The sequence below is a fragment of the Myxocyprinus asiaticus genome, chromosome 46, assembly GCF_019703515.2.
Source record: "Myxocyprinus asiaticus isolate MX2 ecotype Aquarium Trade chromosome 46, UBuf_Myxa_2, whole genome shotgun sequence".
Lineage (NCBI taxonomy): Eukaryota > Metazoa > Chordata > Actinopteri > Cypriniformes > Catostomidae > Myxocyprinus > Myxocyprinus asiaticus.
The window spans coordinates 15,635,218-15,651,831 of record NC_059389.1 but is presented as its reverse complement, the minus strand read 5'-3'; the positions used below and the strand labels follow the sequence as shown (position 1 = coordinate 15,651,831).

Sequence of the window (16,614 nt, the reverse complement as noted above, 5' to 3'; positions counted from 1 at the left end):
CGCTGCTGGTGCTGTTGTGCGTTCCACAGACTGCTGCATTCATCTGTCACCAGATCTGCACTCTGGGATATAAGACTGAGGCATTCTCTAATAATTTCCAACTATCTATGTTTGATGTTTGAACATAGAAAGGTTTATATAGTTCTCCCTAAGATTGTTTTCATAAACTGTATTTATTGTAGGACCCCTGTAACACAGTTTAATGAAGCTGCATCAGTTGCATTCAGTGGGAGTTTTGACATGGTGAAGTTAAACTACAACAAAAAGGGTAGAACCTGTTTTGATCCAAAGTGGTTTGATGCAGGTGTATTGAAAAGCCTTTTGGCTGTTCCATGCACGCAGAAAACTAATTAGAAAGACCCAAAGGTTGTTCATGCTTAAAGTAAGTAGCAGTTAGTGGGTTTCTGGGATTGGTAGCCTAGTTTTAAAGAAAAGAAGTCAACAATTGTTTTGTCAATCATTGAAAATAAAGCAGTGCAATCCACCTCTGAGAACAAGTGGCAAGCCAGTATGTAACATTTTGCAGCATGAAATTTTGAGTTTTGCCAAGCCAATTTATTAAGCTACATTTTATTTTCATTATAGCATGCTTGGTAATGTTCTCAGGACAAAAGTATTATTCAAATAATATTGTAATATTATGATGCATATATTTCAATTAAAAATTCATTTTCAAATTGTTTTTGTCAATTGTCATGATGCTTATAACACCTACCTGTAATGGACTGGAGCAGGTTTCAGCTTGCTTTCCAATTTAGCCTTCAAATATGAACGTCCTTCTGAAAAAGGGCACACTGAAGAAATTACATTGGTCCTGACTCCACATTTTATAAATCTGCAGCCATTCAGACTCCGCCTCTGCACAGTTCCATCAATTCAAAGCATTTGCCAACAGACTTCTTATGTTTTTCTTCCATCCACAAGTAATAGTCATTCATTACACTCTGATATATCACTCCCATCATGATTTGCTACAGCTTAGTTGTTGCTTATTAGTTCTAGGTATTGCAAACAGAAACCTTACCAAGTCATTGGCATAAAGTAAGTGTTGGTTAGTCCAGAACAAATTGCTCTTGGCTGGTGACTTTTAGTGATAAATAACCTCAGTGAGTAAAAGACAACCAAATGTATTTTTTCACATATAATGTTATGCAGCTTCAATCTTAATTTGATTTTTGTTTCAACAAGTCTGAGGCGTTTCTGCCAAATGATGTATTTATGTTTAAGCAATAGTCTATCACTTGAGCAAGAGTGCTATTGTATATCAGCACGACTGCGATTTGGCCATAGCCACAAAGAGTTCAACAAACAAGTACACTGAAAAAATATATTTTGTGGTGAAGTAAATATAGCAGAAAAGATTAAGTACTTTCTACTCTGAAAATATTAAGTAAATTCTACATTTGTACTAAATTCAAACATGTAAAAATGAATGCTCTAGCTTATAAGTAAATAATATTTATTATTGTTTGTTATCTTAACAATGCGTCATCATGTATCAATCCTAAAGTAGAAAACCTTGTCATATATATTTGCTAATTTGAGTAAATTTCACAGGTAAATGAAATAAGTAAAAAAAGAAAAGAAAAAAAAAATGTTTTGAAGCTGTTGTTTCCCAGCATGCACCGAGCTTGGATAATTAATGAGTTTGCATTATTTTATTGTTTGCAAGTTATTTAAATGTTTTTATTGTTGATTTTGTTGTTACGTTTGGTAACTTCTTGTTTTGTTAAGTCTTAAGTGAATTTTCTACTCAAAATTATCAAAAAATAAAAAATAAAATAAAATTTAATCATGTTTTGCACACCAAGTGTTCAGGTCTTCATGCGCAGCTCTTGATCTTGTTTCTGTCGGCAGTAAAGCAAGGTGATGTTGCCTAATAGACTACATAGCATACAGTAAACTTCCCTGTGGAAGGCTTCTGCGTGTAATGTGGTACATGACTAAATACAATAATAATACTTTGAAATGCTAGTACAATTTTAAAAGCATGGCTTACTTCAGTGCTATGTTGCTTGAGTAAAATACACAAATAAAGAGTGAGTAAAATTTACTTGAAAAGGGAATTGTGAAGTAAATTTTACTTGAGAATTTCTAATTAAAGCAATCAAGAATTGTGTGTAGCCTTTATTATTCAGGGATATATTCAGGGTTCAATACAAGTTAAGCTCAATCGACAGTATTTGTGACATTACGACAGTATTATATGAGCTGTAAAGATGTTTAAATTGTAATTTTTACTGTCGATTTAGGGTTTGCTGACATCACATCGCCATGGTAACAAAGTTGTACAATTGGCTATAACTTAACACAGAAAAGGTTTGTAAGTGATTTTATCACACTAAAATCATGTTTACACACATATCCTTTATGTCTTGTGGCTATACTTTTGAAAAAGTGAGTATTTTAATTCCATTCACTTCCATTTTAAGTGTTTCACTGGAACCTCGATTTTTTGCTTTTTTTAAAGGAGTTGAAATACATTTTTGTGGTAATCGACATTATGTAACAAATGCTTTCAACTGAGCTTAAATTGTACTGAATCTGGAACATTCCTTTATAAATTTGGTCTGTTAAAATTACTAGTAATTTCTGTGTGGAAATTGTTTCCTAAGTTACATTTTTAGAAAATCCCATTTAAAAATAGTTTAATGAGTAAATAATATTAAAAACATAAGTTTCAGACAAAAAGTGGCCAGTTAGTTTGTGCTTTTCTTCTCCACAAATGAAAATAGTTTAAAAAGAAGCCAAAACGTCAAGCACAACTTGTCACGGTCTCGATGAGTCCGCTGGTTTGTTCCAGTTTTTCATTACATGTTCTCTCTGTTTGGTTCAGGTGTCGCTGGCTCGCGTAATCAGCGTTGCCATGGAAGCCTTGATTGTTTCCATGGTAACGCTGATCATTCCAGCTTACTGCAAGGGGCACCTGATCGCCATTAGTTCCCTGACTATATTTTCCTCACTCTGTTTTGTGTTAGTTGCTTTATCGTTGTTTAAGTCTTGTTGCTTACCACTCTGTCCCAGTATACCCTGTTACGAGTTCTGTGTATTGGTTATCAGTCTGCACTGTGTGCGCCGGGATTGTGGTTACCATCCTGCCTGTTGCCTCGCCTCCTTTGACGCTTCTCCTGAGTTCTCCTCAGCAATACCTCCCTGCACCGGAACTGCTCTGCACACGACCACTACGCACACAGGCCTACGAACACACCATCCTTCTCCACGCTGCAGTGGTGCTGGGGTTCCCCTCCATTTGAAGCTTTACCAGCGTTGCTGTGTTAAATATCAGATTTATATTTCTTCCTGATGCAACTTAAAAATAGGAATGAGTGTTTCTGAACGAATCTTTAATTGTACTCATTCCCTTCCATTGTTTTTGTGGTGAACGAGTCTGACTCACTGATTCCTTAAAAACAATGACACACTCATAACGTAAATGACGCTCATTTGTCGCCACCTATTGGCGTAAATATGCGATCTCCAGAAATTGTCACTAGAAGGAAATAAAAATGAACAATTAATTAAAATCCCCAGCACTACTTTGAAATGCTGCAAAAAATGAGAAGCAGATTCTCAAATAGACATGCAGAGATTCGAGTTACCAATCAGAATCCAGAACTAACTTCCCTTTATCATTTTTATATTTCATTGAACTATGCACAGTGATGTTTTTTTTTCTTTTTTTTTTTTCTATTATCACTTTTCTATTAGACAGTTATATCGACATTAAAAAAAAATGCTATTGTTAAAAATGATTGTTACTTCTCTGAAACGAGAAATAAATCTGGAATATTTCAAACCATTTAAACCTTTCACAATCTTTCTATCTTTTCTGACAGTGATGGATAAGTAGTTTTACAAGGGAACACCACAGTGCAACTACTGGCATTTACACCATGCCCCCTCTATGGATATTCATTCACTCCATGTAGTGACTTCTCTTTTGCCCAGTATTAGCTGCTCCATAACCATTTTTAAAGAAACTTTAAAACCAGTCTCTGATTTGGTAGTAAAGAAGAGGCTACTTTGTGTCCAGGCCTCTCTGGGCTTCAGCCAAACAGAACAGATCTCAAACTGAATCCTAGGCAGAGCTTCTTAACTCAGATTCCATGATGTTTTTGTACTGTTTCAAATCCATGTTGTTCTAAAGTAAGGACCATCATATCCTTGTTTTAGAACACTGTCCATGACAAATATTTTATGAGTTCAAATCATATGCAATTAGATATGGGCTGTCTGGTCACATCTTCATAGCATCAGTAAATAAACTCAGTTAAATTACATTATAATTTTTTTTTTTTTTTTTTGAATGAGTGTAATTCCTTGCATAGAGGGAATATTCTTTCAAACAATCATGTAGTTATGTTAAAAGAAATATACACTCCCTGAGCACTTTATTAGGAACACTATGGTCCTAATAAAGTAACCGACGTGGTCTTCTGCTGTTGTAGCCCATCTGCCTCAAGTTTCGACATGTTGTGCATTCTGAGGTGCTGTTCTGGCCACTACAATTGTACAGAGTGGTTATCTGAGTTACCGTAGCCTTTCTGTCAACTCGAACCAGTCTGGTCATTCTCCGTTGACCTCTCTCAATAACAAGGCACTTCCGTCCGCAGAACTGCCACTCACTGGATGTTTTTTATTTTTGGCACTGAGTAAACTCTAGATTGTTGTGCGTGAAAATCCCAGGAGATCAGCAGTTACAGAAATACTCAAACTAGCCCGTCTGCCACCAACAATCATGCCACAGTCCAAATCACTGAGATCACATTTTTTCCCCATTCTGATGGTTGATGTGAACATTAACTAAAGCTCCAGACCCGCATCAGCATGATTTTATGCATTGCACTGCTGCCACATGATCGGCTGATTAGATAATTGCATGAATAAGTAGGTGTAAAGGCGTTCCCAAAAAGTTCTCTGTTAGTGTGTGCTTGAAACACTATATAACAGGAGATTCTAAGAGGACATTAAAGAATAAGAACATTAAAGTGCCTCTTTTTGAGAACATACCTGCTCAACATGACAAATTTGAGCTGTTACAGGCTTACTGAATAGGTAGTGAATTGGTAATTTGCCAAGTGCTACATCCTCCTGAACATCCAAGATCAGTTTCCTTATGTCGTAAGTGATTACACTGAAATCAAACCTACTATATCCACCAATATTTTCCATTAAGTTCTTGCCCTCATCATTTGTACCACTGGATAATTGTCTACTTAGAAAAGACTGTTGCAATGTAGCACCTCCTCCTGGTTAATTTGGGTTCTTGGTATTTTTTAACAGAATATACACATTTCATGCTTTATACATTCCAATGATGAAGCTACATTCTCCTCAAAGACTCACACACACATCACTCAATGCTCATTAACCAGATTTATAATTGTAATCTTTATTCTTTTATATTATTCTACATCAAACTATTTAAACATTTTATAGGCATTACATTTTATGTTTTACCACTTGAGAATTTTGAAGTAGAGGGATGTGCTAATCTTGATAGAAGTGCTGCTGAATGGTGAAAAATAAACCACATTGAGCAATAATTTGCATAATTGTATCATAGAAGTTAGGCAGGGGTAGTAGATATAAACATGTAACAGTGAATCCATGACCATTATAACAAAAAGTACAAACACAAAACATCTTCTCTATTGATACAGTACAGTACAGTGTTAAATAAATACAATAAACAAAACAGTTATTACAATGCACATACATTTAAAAAAAACTGGTGCAATGGTTACACACCAGTCAAGAGCAGCTGGGCGGCCACTGTTTACTGTTCTTTTTGCATATGTGTTGGTTAATGTTGGTTGGTAGAACATAATGAAGTACAGTAAAAAAGAGCTAGTGAGAGTTGCATTTGCCATTGCATGAGGCAGCTCATCTTAAAACTGAAAATAACTTAGTCTTCTTAACTTACAGTATCTTAATATTTCTGTTATTAAATACATTCAATTAAAACAAAGCATCCCTTTTAAATAATTGTTTTAAAATACTTTCTAAGATTTAGCAAACATTTGCTCTCAGTGCAAATAACTAAAAATATTTTTAAATAATTTTAAATTACCTCTCATACTTCCAATGAAGTTCATCATTACAAATAATAGGGGCTGGTTTCCTGGCCACAGGTTACTCTTAAAGGGATAATTCACCCAAAAATGAATACTCTCATCATTTACTCACCCTCATGCCATCCCAGATGTGTATGACTTTCTTTCTTCTGCCAAACACAAACGAAGATTTTTAGAAGAATATCTCAGCTCTGTTGGTCCTTGCAATGCAACTGAATGATGACCAGAAATCTGAAGGTACAAAAAGCAGATATAAGTAGCATAAAAGTAATCCATAAGACTCCAGTGGTTAAGTCCATATCTTCAGGTGTGGGTTAGAAACAGATAAATATTCAAGTCCTTTTTTACTCCAAATCTCCACACGTGACTTTCAGATATGAAAGTGGAGATTTATAGTAAAAAAATAAAAATTAAATTAAAAAAAGACTTAAATATTGACTGTTTCACACCCAAACTTATCATAACGCTTGTGAAGTCATGGATTTAACCACTGAGTTTTATGGATTACTTTAATGCTTGAAGTTGAAAGGACCAACAGAGCTGAGATATTCTTTTAAAAATCTTCATTTGTGGTCAGCAGAAGAAAGAAAGTCATACACATCTGGCCTGGCATGAGGGTGAGTAAATGATGAGAGAATTTTTATTTTTGGGTGAACTATCCCTATAATAAGCTTGATTAAAACGTTTTGGGAGAGATTAGGTTTAAACTGTGCTTTGGAAGGTCCTAACAATGGAGTCAATATATCAAGTTAACTCTGGATGGTTGCATTTTGATTTCTGCAAGGATAAGCTTCTCTTATTTACTACTTTTTTGAATGATTCCATTCCATTCCATTTGGAATTCCAGTATTCCTTGTTTTAAAAACACAAATGGTTAGAATTTACTTTACACTACTGTCAATAAATTTCATTAGACAACGTTTGGATTCTATTTTTTCCAAAGGCACCACTGGTTTTCTGTGGTTAAAATGCATTGGAAAATAACAAGTTTGGAAAAAAGAGCTAACAAAAAATGTTTTAGTAAAACATCAGTTTAAATAAATTGACATATGTATCTACTATTGCATTTTACTTCTGCAATGAGGAAATATACGTAATAAATCTGTATTTTGAATCAGTAACCAGTGCCTGAATTCCAAATATCAATAAAGACATATATAATTATTTGTGATTCTTGTTAAAATACTACTAAAACAAGATACAAACATTTAGTGGAGCTGACCTATATGCTGTAACTATCCTTAACTGGTATACACTGGCGGCCAAAAGTTTGGAATAATGTATACTGATTCAGCTGATCACAAAGTATAGTCAGGACATTATTGTCATTTTTGATCAAATCTAGACAGACCCCATTTCCAGCAGCCATCACTCCAACACCTTATCCTTGAGTAATCATGCTAAATTGATCATTTGGTACTAGAAAATCACTTGACATTATATCAAACACTGCTAAAAGCTATTTGGTTCGTTGCAATGAAGCTTAACATTGTCTTTGTGTTTGTTTTTGAGTTGCCACAGTATGCAATAGACTGGCAATGTCTTAAGGTCAATATTAGGTCAAAAATGGCAAAAAAGAAATAGCTTTCTCAAGAAACTCATCAGTCAATCATTGTTTTGAGGCATGAAGGATATACAATGCTTGAAATTGCCAAAAAACAGAAGATTTCATACAAAGGTGTACACTACAGTCTTCAAAGACAAAGGACAACTGGCTCTAACAAGGACAGAACGAGATGTGGAAGCCAGATGTACAACTAAACAAGAGGATAAATACATCAGTCTCTTGTTTGAGAAATAGATGCCTCACATGTCCTCAGCTGACAGCTTCATTGAATTCTACCCGCTCAACACCAGTTTCATGTACAACAGTAAAGAGAAGACTAAGGGGTGCAGACCTTATGGGAAGAATTGCAAAGAAAAAGCCATTTTTGAAACAGAAAAATTAAAAGAAAAGGTTACAGTGGACAAAGAAACAGACACTGGACAACAGATAACTGGAAAAGAGTGTTATGGATCTTAACCCCATTGAGCTTTTGTGGGATCAGCTAGACTGTAAGGTGTGTGAGAAGTGCCCGACAAGACAGCCACATCTATGACAAGTGCTACAGGAAGCATGGGGTGAAATGTCACCTGAGTATCTGGACAAACTGACAGCTAGAATGCCAAGGATCTGCAAAGCTGTCATTGCTGCATGTGGAGGATTTTTTGATGAGAACTCTTTCAAGTAGTTTAAGAAGTTCTGAAATTTTCTTTCAAATTGTAATAGTAATTTTTCACATTATTAATGTCCTGACTATACATTGTGATCAGTTGAATGCCACTTTGGTGAATAAAAGTAACATTCTAAACTTTTGGCCGCCAGTGTAATGATTCAGTGCTTCAGGGCATATTGAGCAACTTTTTGTGCCAATAACCTTACTGCTTGAATAATTCCTATCTGCATGGTTTTGACTCTTCACAAGGAAACCTTATTTATTTCCTCCATTGACCTTTCCCTGATCCTCCACCTTTTTGATAGCTGCCTGAATTTTAGCTTGGTCACCCAAGAGCTGACGTGGCTTGACGGGTCGAAGATCCTCATCCAGCTCCAGTAAGACTGGTACTCCGGTGGGCAATGTTACACAGACAATGTCTTTTTCTGATATACCTGATGAAAAAGATTGCAAAAGTATGTATTAAGCACATTAAAGTATTTCAAGGTGATGTTTTAATATTTTTAAAACCTACTTTATGGCTACTACTACACACTTTCCACTGTCTTTGCTGTATTATTGATAACACTGACTATGTTTACATGGACACCAGAAATTCTCAGTTGTTTTGTTTTATTTCCAAATATTCCAGAGCTGTTGCTATTTTTGTTTTCTTAGCTTTCCATCACGTCCTGCAACAGAATTGCGCTTCAATAGTGCGGTTTCCCTCTTACTTAAAACTCTGGGATTGCCACATTGTATGTGCACATATACTAGGGCTGAAAGGATTAGTCAATGTTATAGACAATGTCGACAATAAAAATTTCGACAAACATTTTCATTGTTGAATAGTCGTTTGATCTCATTTAACATAACATGATATCATATGAAACTCTAATGATGGTGCGGAGAGCAGCACTGCAGGGCATATTGAGCAACTTTTTGTGCCAATAACCTTACTGCTTGAATAATTCCTATCTGCATGGTTTTGACTCTTCACAAGGAAACCTGGCACCAACAATCATCCATGCAAATATCTAATCAGCCAATTGTGTGGCTGCAGTGCATAAAATCATGCAGATACAGGTCAGGAGCTTCAGTTAATGTTCACATCAACCATCAGAATGGGGAAAAATGTGAACTCAGTGATTTGGAGCATGGCATGATTGTTGGTGCTGGACGGGCTGGTTTGAGTATTTCTGTAACTGCTGATCTCCTGCGATTTTCACGCACAACAGTCTCTAGAATTTACTCAGAATGGTGCCAAAAACAAAAAACATCCAGTGAGCGGCAGTTCTGTGGACGGAGAGGTCAACAGAGAATGGCCAGACTGGTTTGAACTGACAAAGTCTACGGTAACTCAGATAACCGCTCTGTACAATTGTGGTAAGAATATCATCTCAGAATGCTATTCTGAGATGCAGGTTGGCGCTGTATTGGTGGCACGAGGGGGACCTACACAATATTAGGCAGGTGGTTTTAATGCTGTTGCTGATCGGTGTATGTGTCACTGTGCATTTCTTAGCATGAAGAAAATTGGCAAAACGCAGCTTTATTAATAAGAGAGAGTTTGTTTTTTTGTGAGTTAAAGATTAATTGAAGTGAACAAAAAAGGTAAGAGAGGGTAGTCTTCACCCCATTATACACAGCAACAAAATATATTTTTGAATTGTTTTTGTTTGGGCTTATTTTCCGATATAAATATCTAAAAATCCTTAAAAAAAAAAAAAAAGATGCATTCACTTGAGAAGCAGTAAATAAGATATTTAGACTTGCTTTTAGAGAATAGATCTTTAATGTAAGTATATTTTGTCTTTACTACACTCGTAGAAGTATAACCAAGTGAAAAATACACTAATACACAAAATATAGCTATATTTAAGATAAATTCTCTTAAAGCAAGTCTAAATATCTTACGCTGCTTCAAGTAAATGTATCTTGTTTTAACGATTTTTAGACAATGTTAAATGGAAAACAAGACAAAAACAATTGATAACAATAGGAGTTTTTGCAGTGAAGTTTTTACTGAATTAAACTTAAAAGTATTTTTTTCCTTTAATTTAGTGAATGTCATTTAGAGGTATTTTTAAAAGATGATTTTGTCCTCTTTCTTGTTAGCAAGCACATTTAATACAACCTTTTAAGTCGGGGCACAAGCTAAATAGTCGGTTGGGAGCTAATGATTAATTGTTGCTATAATCACCCGAATAGTCAAATAATCGTTCTAAAGTCGATTATTGTTAGTTGCAGCCCTAGCATATATGCTTGACGGACAGTCGATATTTTACATTGGTGTGTGTATAAATGGGTACAGTTTATAGTGTTTGTGCTTTTCCTACTATACTCCCAGAAATGTTGAATTATTTCCACTGTGTTGACATGTTGTTGGTCTCCAACCTATGACGTTTGCTCTCCGGTCTGTTTACGCACATGCACACTCTTCAGAAACCTGTTAGAACACCACTCAAGCATTTACATGACAACATAAGCTGTGTTCTCTGGGAGAAACCAAGGTGTTTTAAACTGCTTTCTCTGAATCCCTAAAAAACAGCATAAGGAAATCGGCATTCTCGTTTGCATGACGTTTCAGAGCACCGCTTTCTACAAAAACCCTGGAATAAACAGTTTTCTTAAGCACATGTAAACATGGTCATTTAATAATAAGCTCCTAAACTAATAAAGTATTAAATTAATTTAGTATTAAAGCAGTCTGAAGAGCAACTCAGATTTATAATTTTTTCTTTTTAAAACAAAAATAAGCAAGTTACTGTATGTATTCCAAGTGCTGGAAAGTCAAAGGTTATAGCATAGAGTGCAGCTCAGCTGCCTTTAGAGGGATGTAATAACTTAGTTTGAAGGGATTTGAGATGTTCTTTCAAACTAAAAATTATTCATTTTTGCTATGAACTAGAACATATGCCCCTGCTGGTATAATTTCAGCTAAACCTACATTAAACTGGGTTTAAAACAGCTTGACAACAATAAATATATTTTACCTTCCAAATGTTTAAGCAAGGCCCTGCAGCTATTGCCATGTGCAGAGATGAGGACAGTTTGGCCACTCTTGATCACCGGTACAATGACATCATTCCAGTATGGTAGAAGTCTGTCCAACACCTCCTTTAGACTTTCTGTTTTGGGCAGTTCCTCTTTCGGAATATCACACGTACTGTATCTACGGTCGTTATAAATTTCAGCATAATAGGGATGTAACTCATCAATTGGGGGTGGAGTGATGTCATAACTACGCCTCCACAGTTTAACCTGTTCCTCACCATGGATCAATGCCATCTCAGCCCGATTAAGGCCAATCAGGGCACCATAATGTCGTTCATTCAACCTCCAGGATTTTGTGACTGGGACCCATTCTTGGCCCATGGCCTCCAGGACCAAACAGGCTGTCTGGATGGAACGGGTCAGTATGGAGGTAAAAACTTGATCAAACTGGTATCCATGTTTTTTCAAGAGCCTACCACACTCTTGGGCTTCCACCACCCCGTTCTCGCTCAGTTTCTGGTCAACCCAGCTGCAGAAGCGGTTCTCCTTGTTCCAGGCCCCTTCGCCATGCCTGAGCAGAAAAAGTTTGTATTTGGACATCCAGAAGATGCAGAATGGAGGCCTGAAAATATTTCACAAGGCAATGAGATTCAGAAATAGATATTCAATTTAAGTATATGCAATAATGTAACATAGACTTTGTAGTGACATTACATGCATTAAGATTCACCAAAAAAAAATTAAAAACATGTCATCATTTACTCATCCTCATGTTGTTCCAAATCCTTATGACTTTTCTCTTACATGGAACACAAAAGGAGACGTCAGACAGAATGTTATGGCCAAAGTATTCTTTGGGTGTGCACGTTGCGGATCGCTTCGCACACAGTGTGTGTGACGCAAATTGCGTCATCAGCATAGCCGCACGGCTTGATCAGCTGATTTAAACATGCTTCCTCAGCTGTGCGTGTCCTCTGCGCATGCGCTGGCCATTGACTGTACTAAAAGAATGTCACAAAACAGTTGTAGTGTGCATGCGTCTTTCGCGGTCAGAAAGTTGTACTCAGGAAGGCAACGCAGTAGGCCCGGTGCGATATGACCCGGAATGCGCAAAAATGAAGTATACCTGGGCCTTTAGGAACTGAGAGCATCAGTCAGCATTCACTTTCATGGCATACAATACAATTAAAGTGAATGGTGATTGAGGGTGTCATTCTGCCTGAATAAAATTTTCCTTGATCTTTTGACATATAAGAGGTCATTTTACTATAAAATCATACTGTAAGTTTGAGAAATCAAAACTTCCTTCTCAATAGAAAGAGCATTTATTTAAACCAAGCTGCAAACAGAAGTACCAATACTTCAGCAAAAGACCGCCTCTACAGCAAGACATCACCGCCCACTTTTACAATGTCGCACCCTTGGCCCTGCCCACTGGTTCTCAGTCAGAAATGTTACAGAGGAGAGTTAGGCCTCATCTGTCATTAGCGATGTACCTACACTAAAGGGGACTTACACAGGACACCTTCTTAAATGTTTTTCGACATAAACATGCACTAGACGAATTGCTTTGACCATTATCATGCATCTCACGTCACTTTCAAAAGACGCAAATGTCAAATTACAAATCTTAAAATGAGACACTCATTCTGTGTCTTGCTGTTTTGAGAATAAATGCATCCAGGATGCTTTTTTGCTCCCATTTGCACTATTTTCAAAAGTTTCCGTATGTAAACATGCACTAGTTGGACATCTTTGATAGTTTTGATGAGTTTTCGGCAATGTGCACTGCGTTTTCAGTGCGGTACAAGTGCAAATTTTAAAGACGTGTCTGTTCTGCTTCAACTGCTCATCTGCTGGCTGAGAGAACTGCATGCCTTATGTAAACAGACTTGGAAGATGTGAGATGTCACACCTGTGAAGATCAGCGTCTCTGCTTTGGCCTGTTGAAGCACCTAAACAACAAGAAGAGCAACTGAAGGCTCCTGATCAAGTCAGTGCAGTATTATATGCGTGTTTTATCGTGGATCGTATTACGTTTGAAAATTTAATTGTGGATTGTATTTTGTTTTCGCCTTGTATCATATTGGACTGTATGTTTTTTCAGCTCATATCAGCTTGGATTGCTTGTGAACCAGTCACAATATGATTCAAACTTTGCAAAGGAACTGTTATTGAAAGATGGGTCCATTAAAACACTACTGGACCCAACTGCAAAACCATAAGTAACCAGTTTTGTTCACGAATGTTTCAAATGTCATAACTCATGCAGCTGCTGTGCTTGAGTTAACAGTTTAATACATTTAAATGAACTGTGCTGGGTGTTCGTTATGTGTATGAAATCTGATATTCAGTTTTGTTTTATTGTGGAATTGATTCATTTTTTTCCAATTGAGTTTCAAATATATATGGCTGTGTATTCAAGGGGGCTGCACGATGTTAGCCAATCATAACAGTGGGCGTTTACATTGAAGTTTTAAGGCGCTTAGGCCCAAACCGAGCAATTCAGACAGCTTAGGAGACCTGGCTGGAGTCACTCAGCACACCCTGGATTCAAACTCACGACTCCAGGGGTGGTAGTTAGTGTCAATACTCGCTGAGCTACCCAGGCCCCAAGCACACCAAATCTTAACTATCACCAAAATGCAGAATGAGACGTTTTTGTTTGCAAGCGCTTTTCATGGCGAGTTTAATGTGCCGCACGACACTGCAGCTTTGACGCAAATCATTAACGCAGCTTCAAGATTGCTGTAGGAAAGCAGATAGCCACAGTCTACCGGCAAATTAATATTGTTGATTAACTTAAAAAAAAAAAATGATGCGATTAATCGTGATTTAAAAAAATTAATTGAATGACAGCACATATATATATATATATATATATATATATATATATATATATATATATATATATATATTTTTTTTTTTTTTAAGTTTGTCATGACCCCTTTAAGTGTTTCATAGGGTCATAGGGGTTTGAATAACATGAGTGAGTAAATGGTGACAGAATTTCTTATATATATATATATATATATATAAATAAATTAATTATACAGTTGTGCTCAAAAGTTTGCATACCCTTGGAGAATTGGTAATATATGTACCATTTTTAAAGAAAACATGAGTGAGCAGGCAAAACACATTTCATTTATTTCTTATGGGATTCATATTCAACTGCAGGTTATAAAAGAATGGCACAATCATAAAACAAACATGGCAACAAAGAAAAAAATGAAATGACCCCTGTTCAAAAGTCTGCATACCCTTAGTTCTTAATACTGTGTATTGCCCTCTTTAGCATCAATGACAGCATGCAGTCTTTTGTAATAGTTGTCTATGAGGCCCCACATTCTTGCAGGTGGTATAGCTGCTCATTCATCTTGGCAAAATGCCTCCAGGTCATGCAAAGTCTTTGGTCGTCTTGCATGAACCTCGATGATATTAAGGTCAGGAGACTGTGACGGCCGCTCCACAACCTTCACCTTTTTCTGCTGTAACCACTGGAGGGTCAACTTGGCCTTGTGCTTAGGGTCATTGTCGTGCTGGAAAGTCCAAGAGCGTCCCATGCGCAGCTTTCGTGCAGAAGAATGCAAATTGTCTGCCAGTATTTTCTGATAACATGCTGCATACATCTTGCCATCAATTTTCACAAGATTCCCCATGCCTTTAGGGCTCACACACCCCCAAAACATCAGTGAGCCACCAACATGCTTCACAGTGGGGATGGTATTCTTTTCATTATAGGCCTTGTTGACCCCTCTCCAAACATAGCACTTATGGTTGTGACCATAAAGCTCTATTTTGGTCTTGTCACTCCAAATTACAGTGTGCCAGAAGCTGTGAGGCATGTCAAGGTGTTGTCAGGCATATTGTAACCGGGATTTTTTGTGGCATTGGCGCAGTAAAGGCTTCTTTCTGGCAACTCGACCATGCAGCTCATTTTTGTTCAAGTATCGTTGTATTGTGCTCCTTGAAACAACCACACCGTCCTTTTCCAGAGCAGCCTGTATTTCTCCTGAGGTTACCTGTGGGTTTTTCTTTGTATCCCGAACAATTCTTCTGGCAGTTGTGGCTGAAATCTTTCTTGGTCTACCTGACCTTGACTTGGTATCAAGAGATCCCTGAATTTTCCACTTCTTAATAAGTGATTGAACAGTACTAACTGGCATTTTCAGGGCTTTGGATATCTTTTTATATCCTTTTTCATCTTTATAAAGTTCCATTACCTTGTTATGCATGTCTTTTGACAGTTCTTTTCTGCTCCCCATGGCTCAGTATCTAGCCTGCTCAGTGCATCCACCTGAGAGCTAACAAACTCATTGACTATTTATACACAGACACTAATTGCAATTTAAAAAGCCACAGGTGTGGGAAATTAACCTTTAATTGCCATTTAAACCTGTGTGTGTCACCTTGTGTGTCTGTAACAAGGCCAAACATTCAAGGGTATGTAAACTTTTGATCAGGGCCATTTGGGTGATTTCTGTTATCATTATGATTTAAAAAGGAGCCAAACAACTATGTGATAATAAATGGCTTCATATGATCACTATCCTTAAATAAAAGACAGTTATTTTGTTTTTGTTTTTTTGCATGATCAGTCATATTTTCAAAATCAATGCCAAAATTTCACAATTTCTGCCAGGGTATGCAAACTTTTGAACTTTTTTTGTTAACTATCTCAACAGAATGAATTAAAAATAAACTTTGCAGTTTCCTTGAAGAAACAAATAAGGTATAAACCTATTTTGAGAACAGAAAGGTTAAGGGTCGACTAAATGTCAGCAAGGTGCTAATTTAGGCGAATCAGTGGTCTGACCAACTCTAACTTTCATAGGATAACATTGAGATGTTTTTGCATTCACCAGTTAAAATCTAGAATAATCCAAATACTGAAGAGAAATATACATAAACAGAAGGGCTGTGACGAATAATACAGATAAATAACTGTATGAAAACAGTATTAGACACAGCTGGACTAGCTTGCTAGCATGCCACCTCATAAAATCGTTCCGTATTAGCAAATAAAATTAATTAAATCATTATGGCTTCTATCCAACAGTCATGCACTTAAGTGATGATTTAAAAAGCTGTATTCATATAAATTTACAATAAACAAGAGCTCACCTTTAGATGATAAACCGCCCAACCCACAGTTACAGCAGCACTGCAACAGACACTGGTGCTACTATCAACACGTACCGCTTTGTTGAGTGACACTTCTGTGAGCCAATCAGATATGCGAATCCCCAGAAGTAGGCGTGTTTAAACATATTGTGGCGTTAATTTGAGGGTGCTGCGCATTATTTAAATCAATTTGTACAGGATTGAAAACTTTATTGACT

At 36.7% G+C, this 16,614-nt stretch overlaps 2 protein-coding genes across 4 annotated transcripts in view; both read right to left on the bottom strand.

The window, feature by feature from the left end:
* LOC127436021 (non-muscle caldesmon-like) overlaps positions 1-855 on the bottom strand; it is a 36,228-nt gene extending 35,373 nt beyond the window's left edge. For all 3 annotated transcript variants that reach the window (XM_051689906.1, XM_051689909.1, XM_051689907.1), the window contains exon 1: positions 716-855. The gene's annotated coding sequence lies outside the window, so the exon portion shown is untranslated. The remainder of the gene's footprint in view (positions 1-715) is intronic.
* Positions 856-5,363: 4,508 nt separating this feature from the next.
* LOC127436034 (bisphosphoglycerate mutase-like) lies at positions 5,364-16,484 on the bottom strand. The gene is made up of 4 exons (XM_051689931.1): positions 16,397-16,484; positions 11,269-11,891; positions 8,588-8,727; positions 5,364-6,308 (listed from the first exon to the last, which is right to left on the bottom strand). The coding sequence occupies exons 2-4, from the start codon at positions 11,867-11,869 to the stop codon at positions 6,192-6,194; spliced, it is 858 nt and encodes a 285-aa protein (XP_051545891.1). The 5' UTR covers positions 11,870-11,891; positions 16,397-16,484; the 3' UTR covers positions 5,364-6,191.
* Between the last annotated feature and the right edge of the window lie 130 nt (positions 16,485-16,614).

Bases quoted from the DNA above. Each gene is read 5' to 3' on its own strand.
- LOC127436034 (XM_051689931.1), bottom strand. From the start codon at position 11,869: ATGTCCAAATACAAACTTTTTCTGCTCAGGCATGGCGAAGGGGCCTGG. The intron at 8,728-11,268 runs GTAAAATATATT...CTTTTTCATCAG, and splicing joins CTTGCTTAAACATTTGGAAG to GTATATCAGAAAAAGACATT. The intron at 6,309-8,587 runs GTGGAGGATCAG...TTGTACCTTCAG, and splicing joins TTCAGGCAGCTATCAAAAAG to ATTTCTGGTCATCATTCAGT.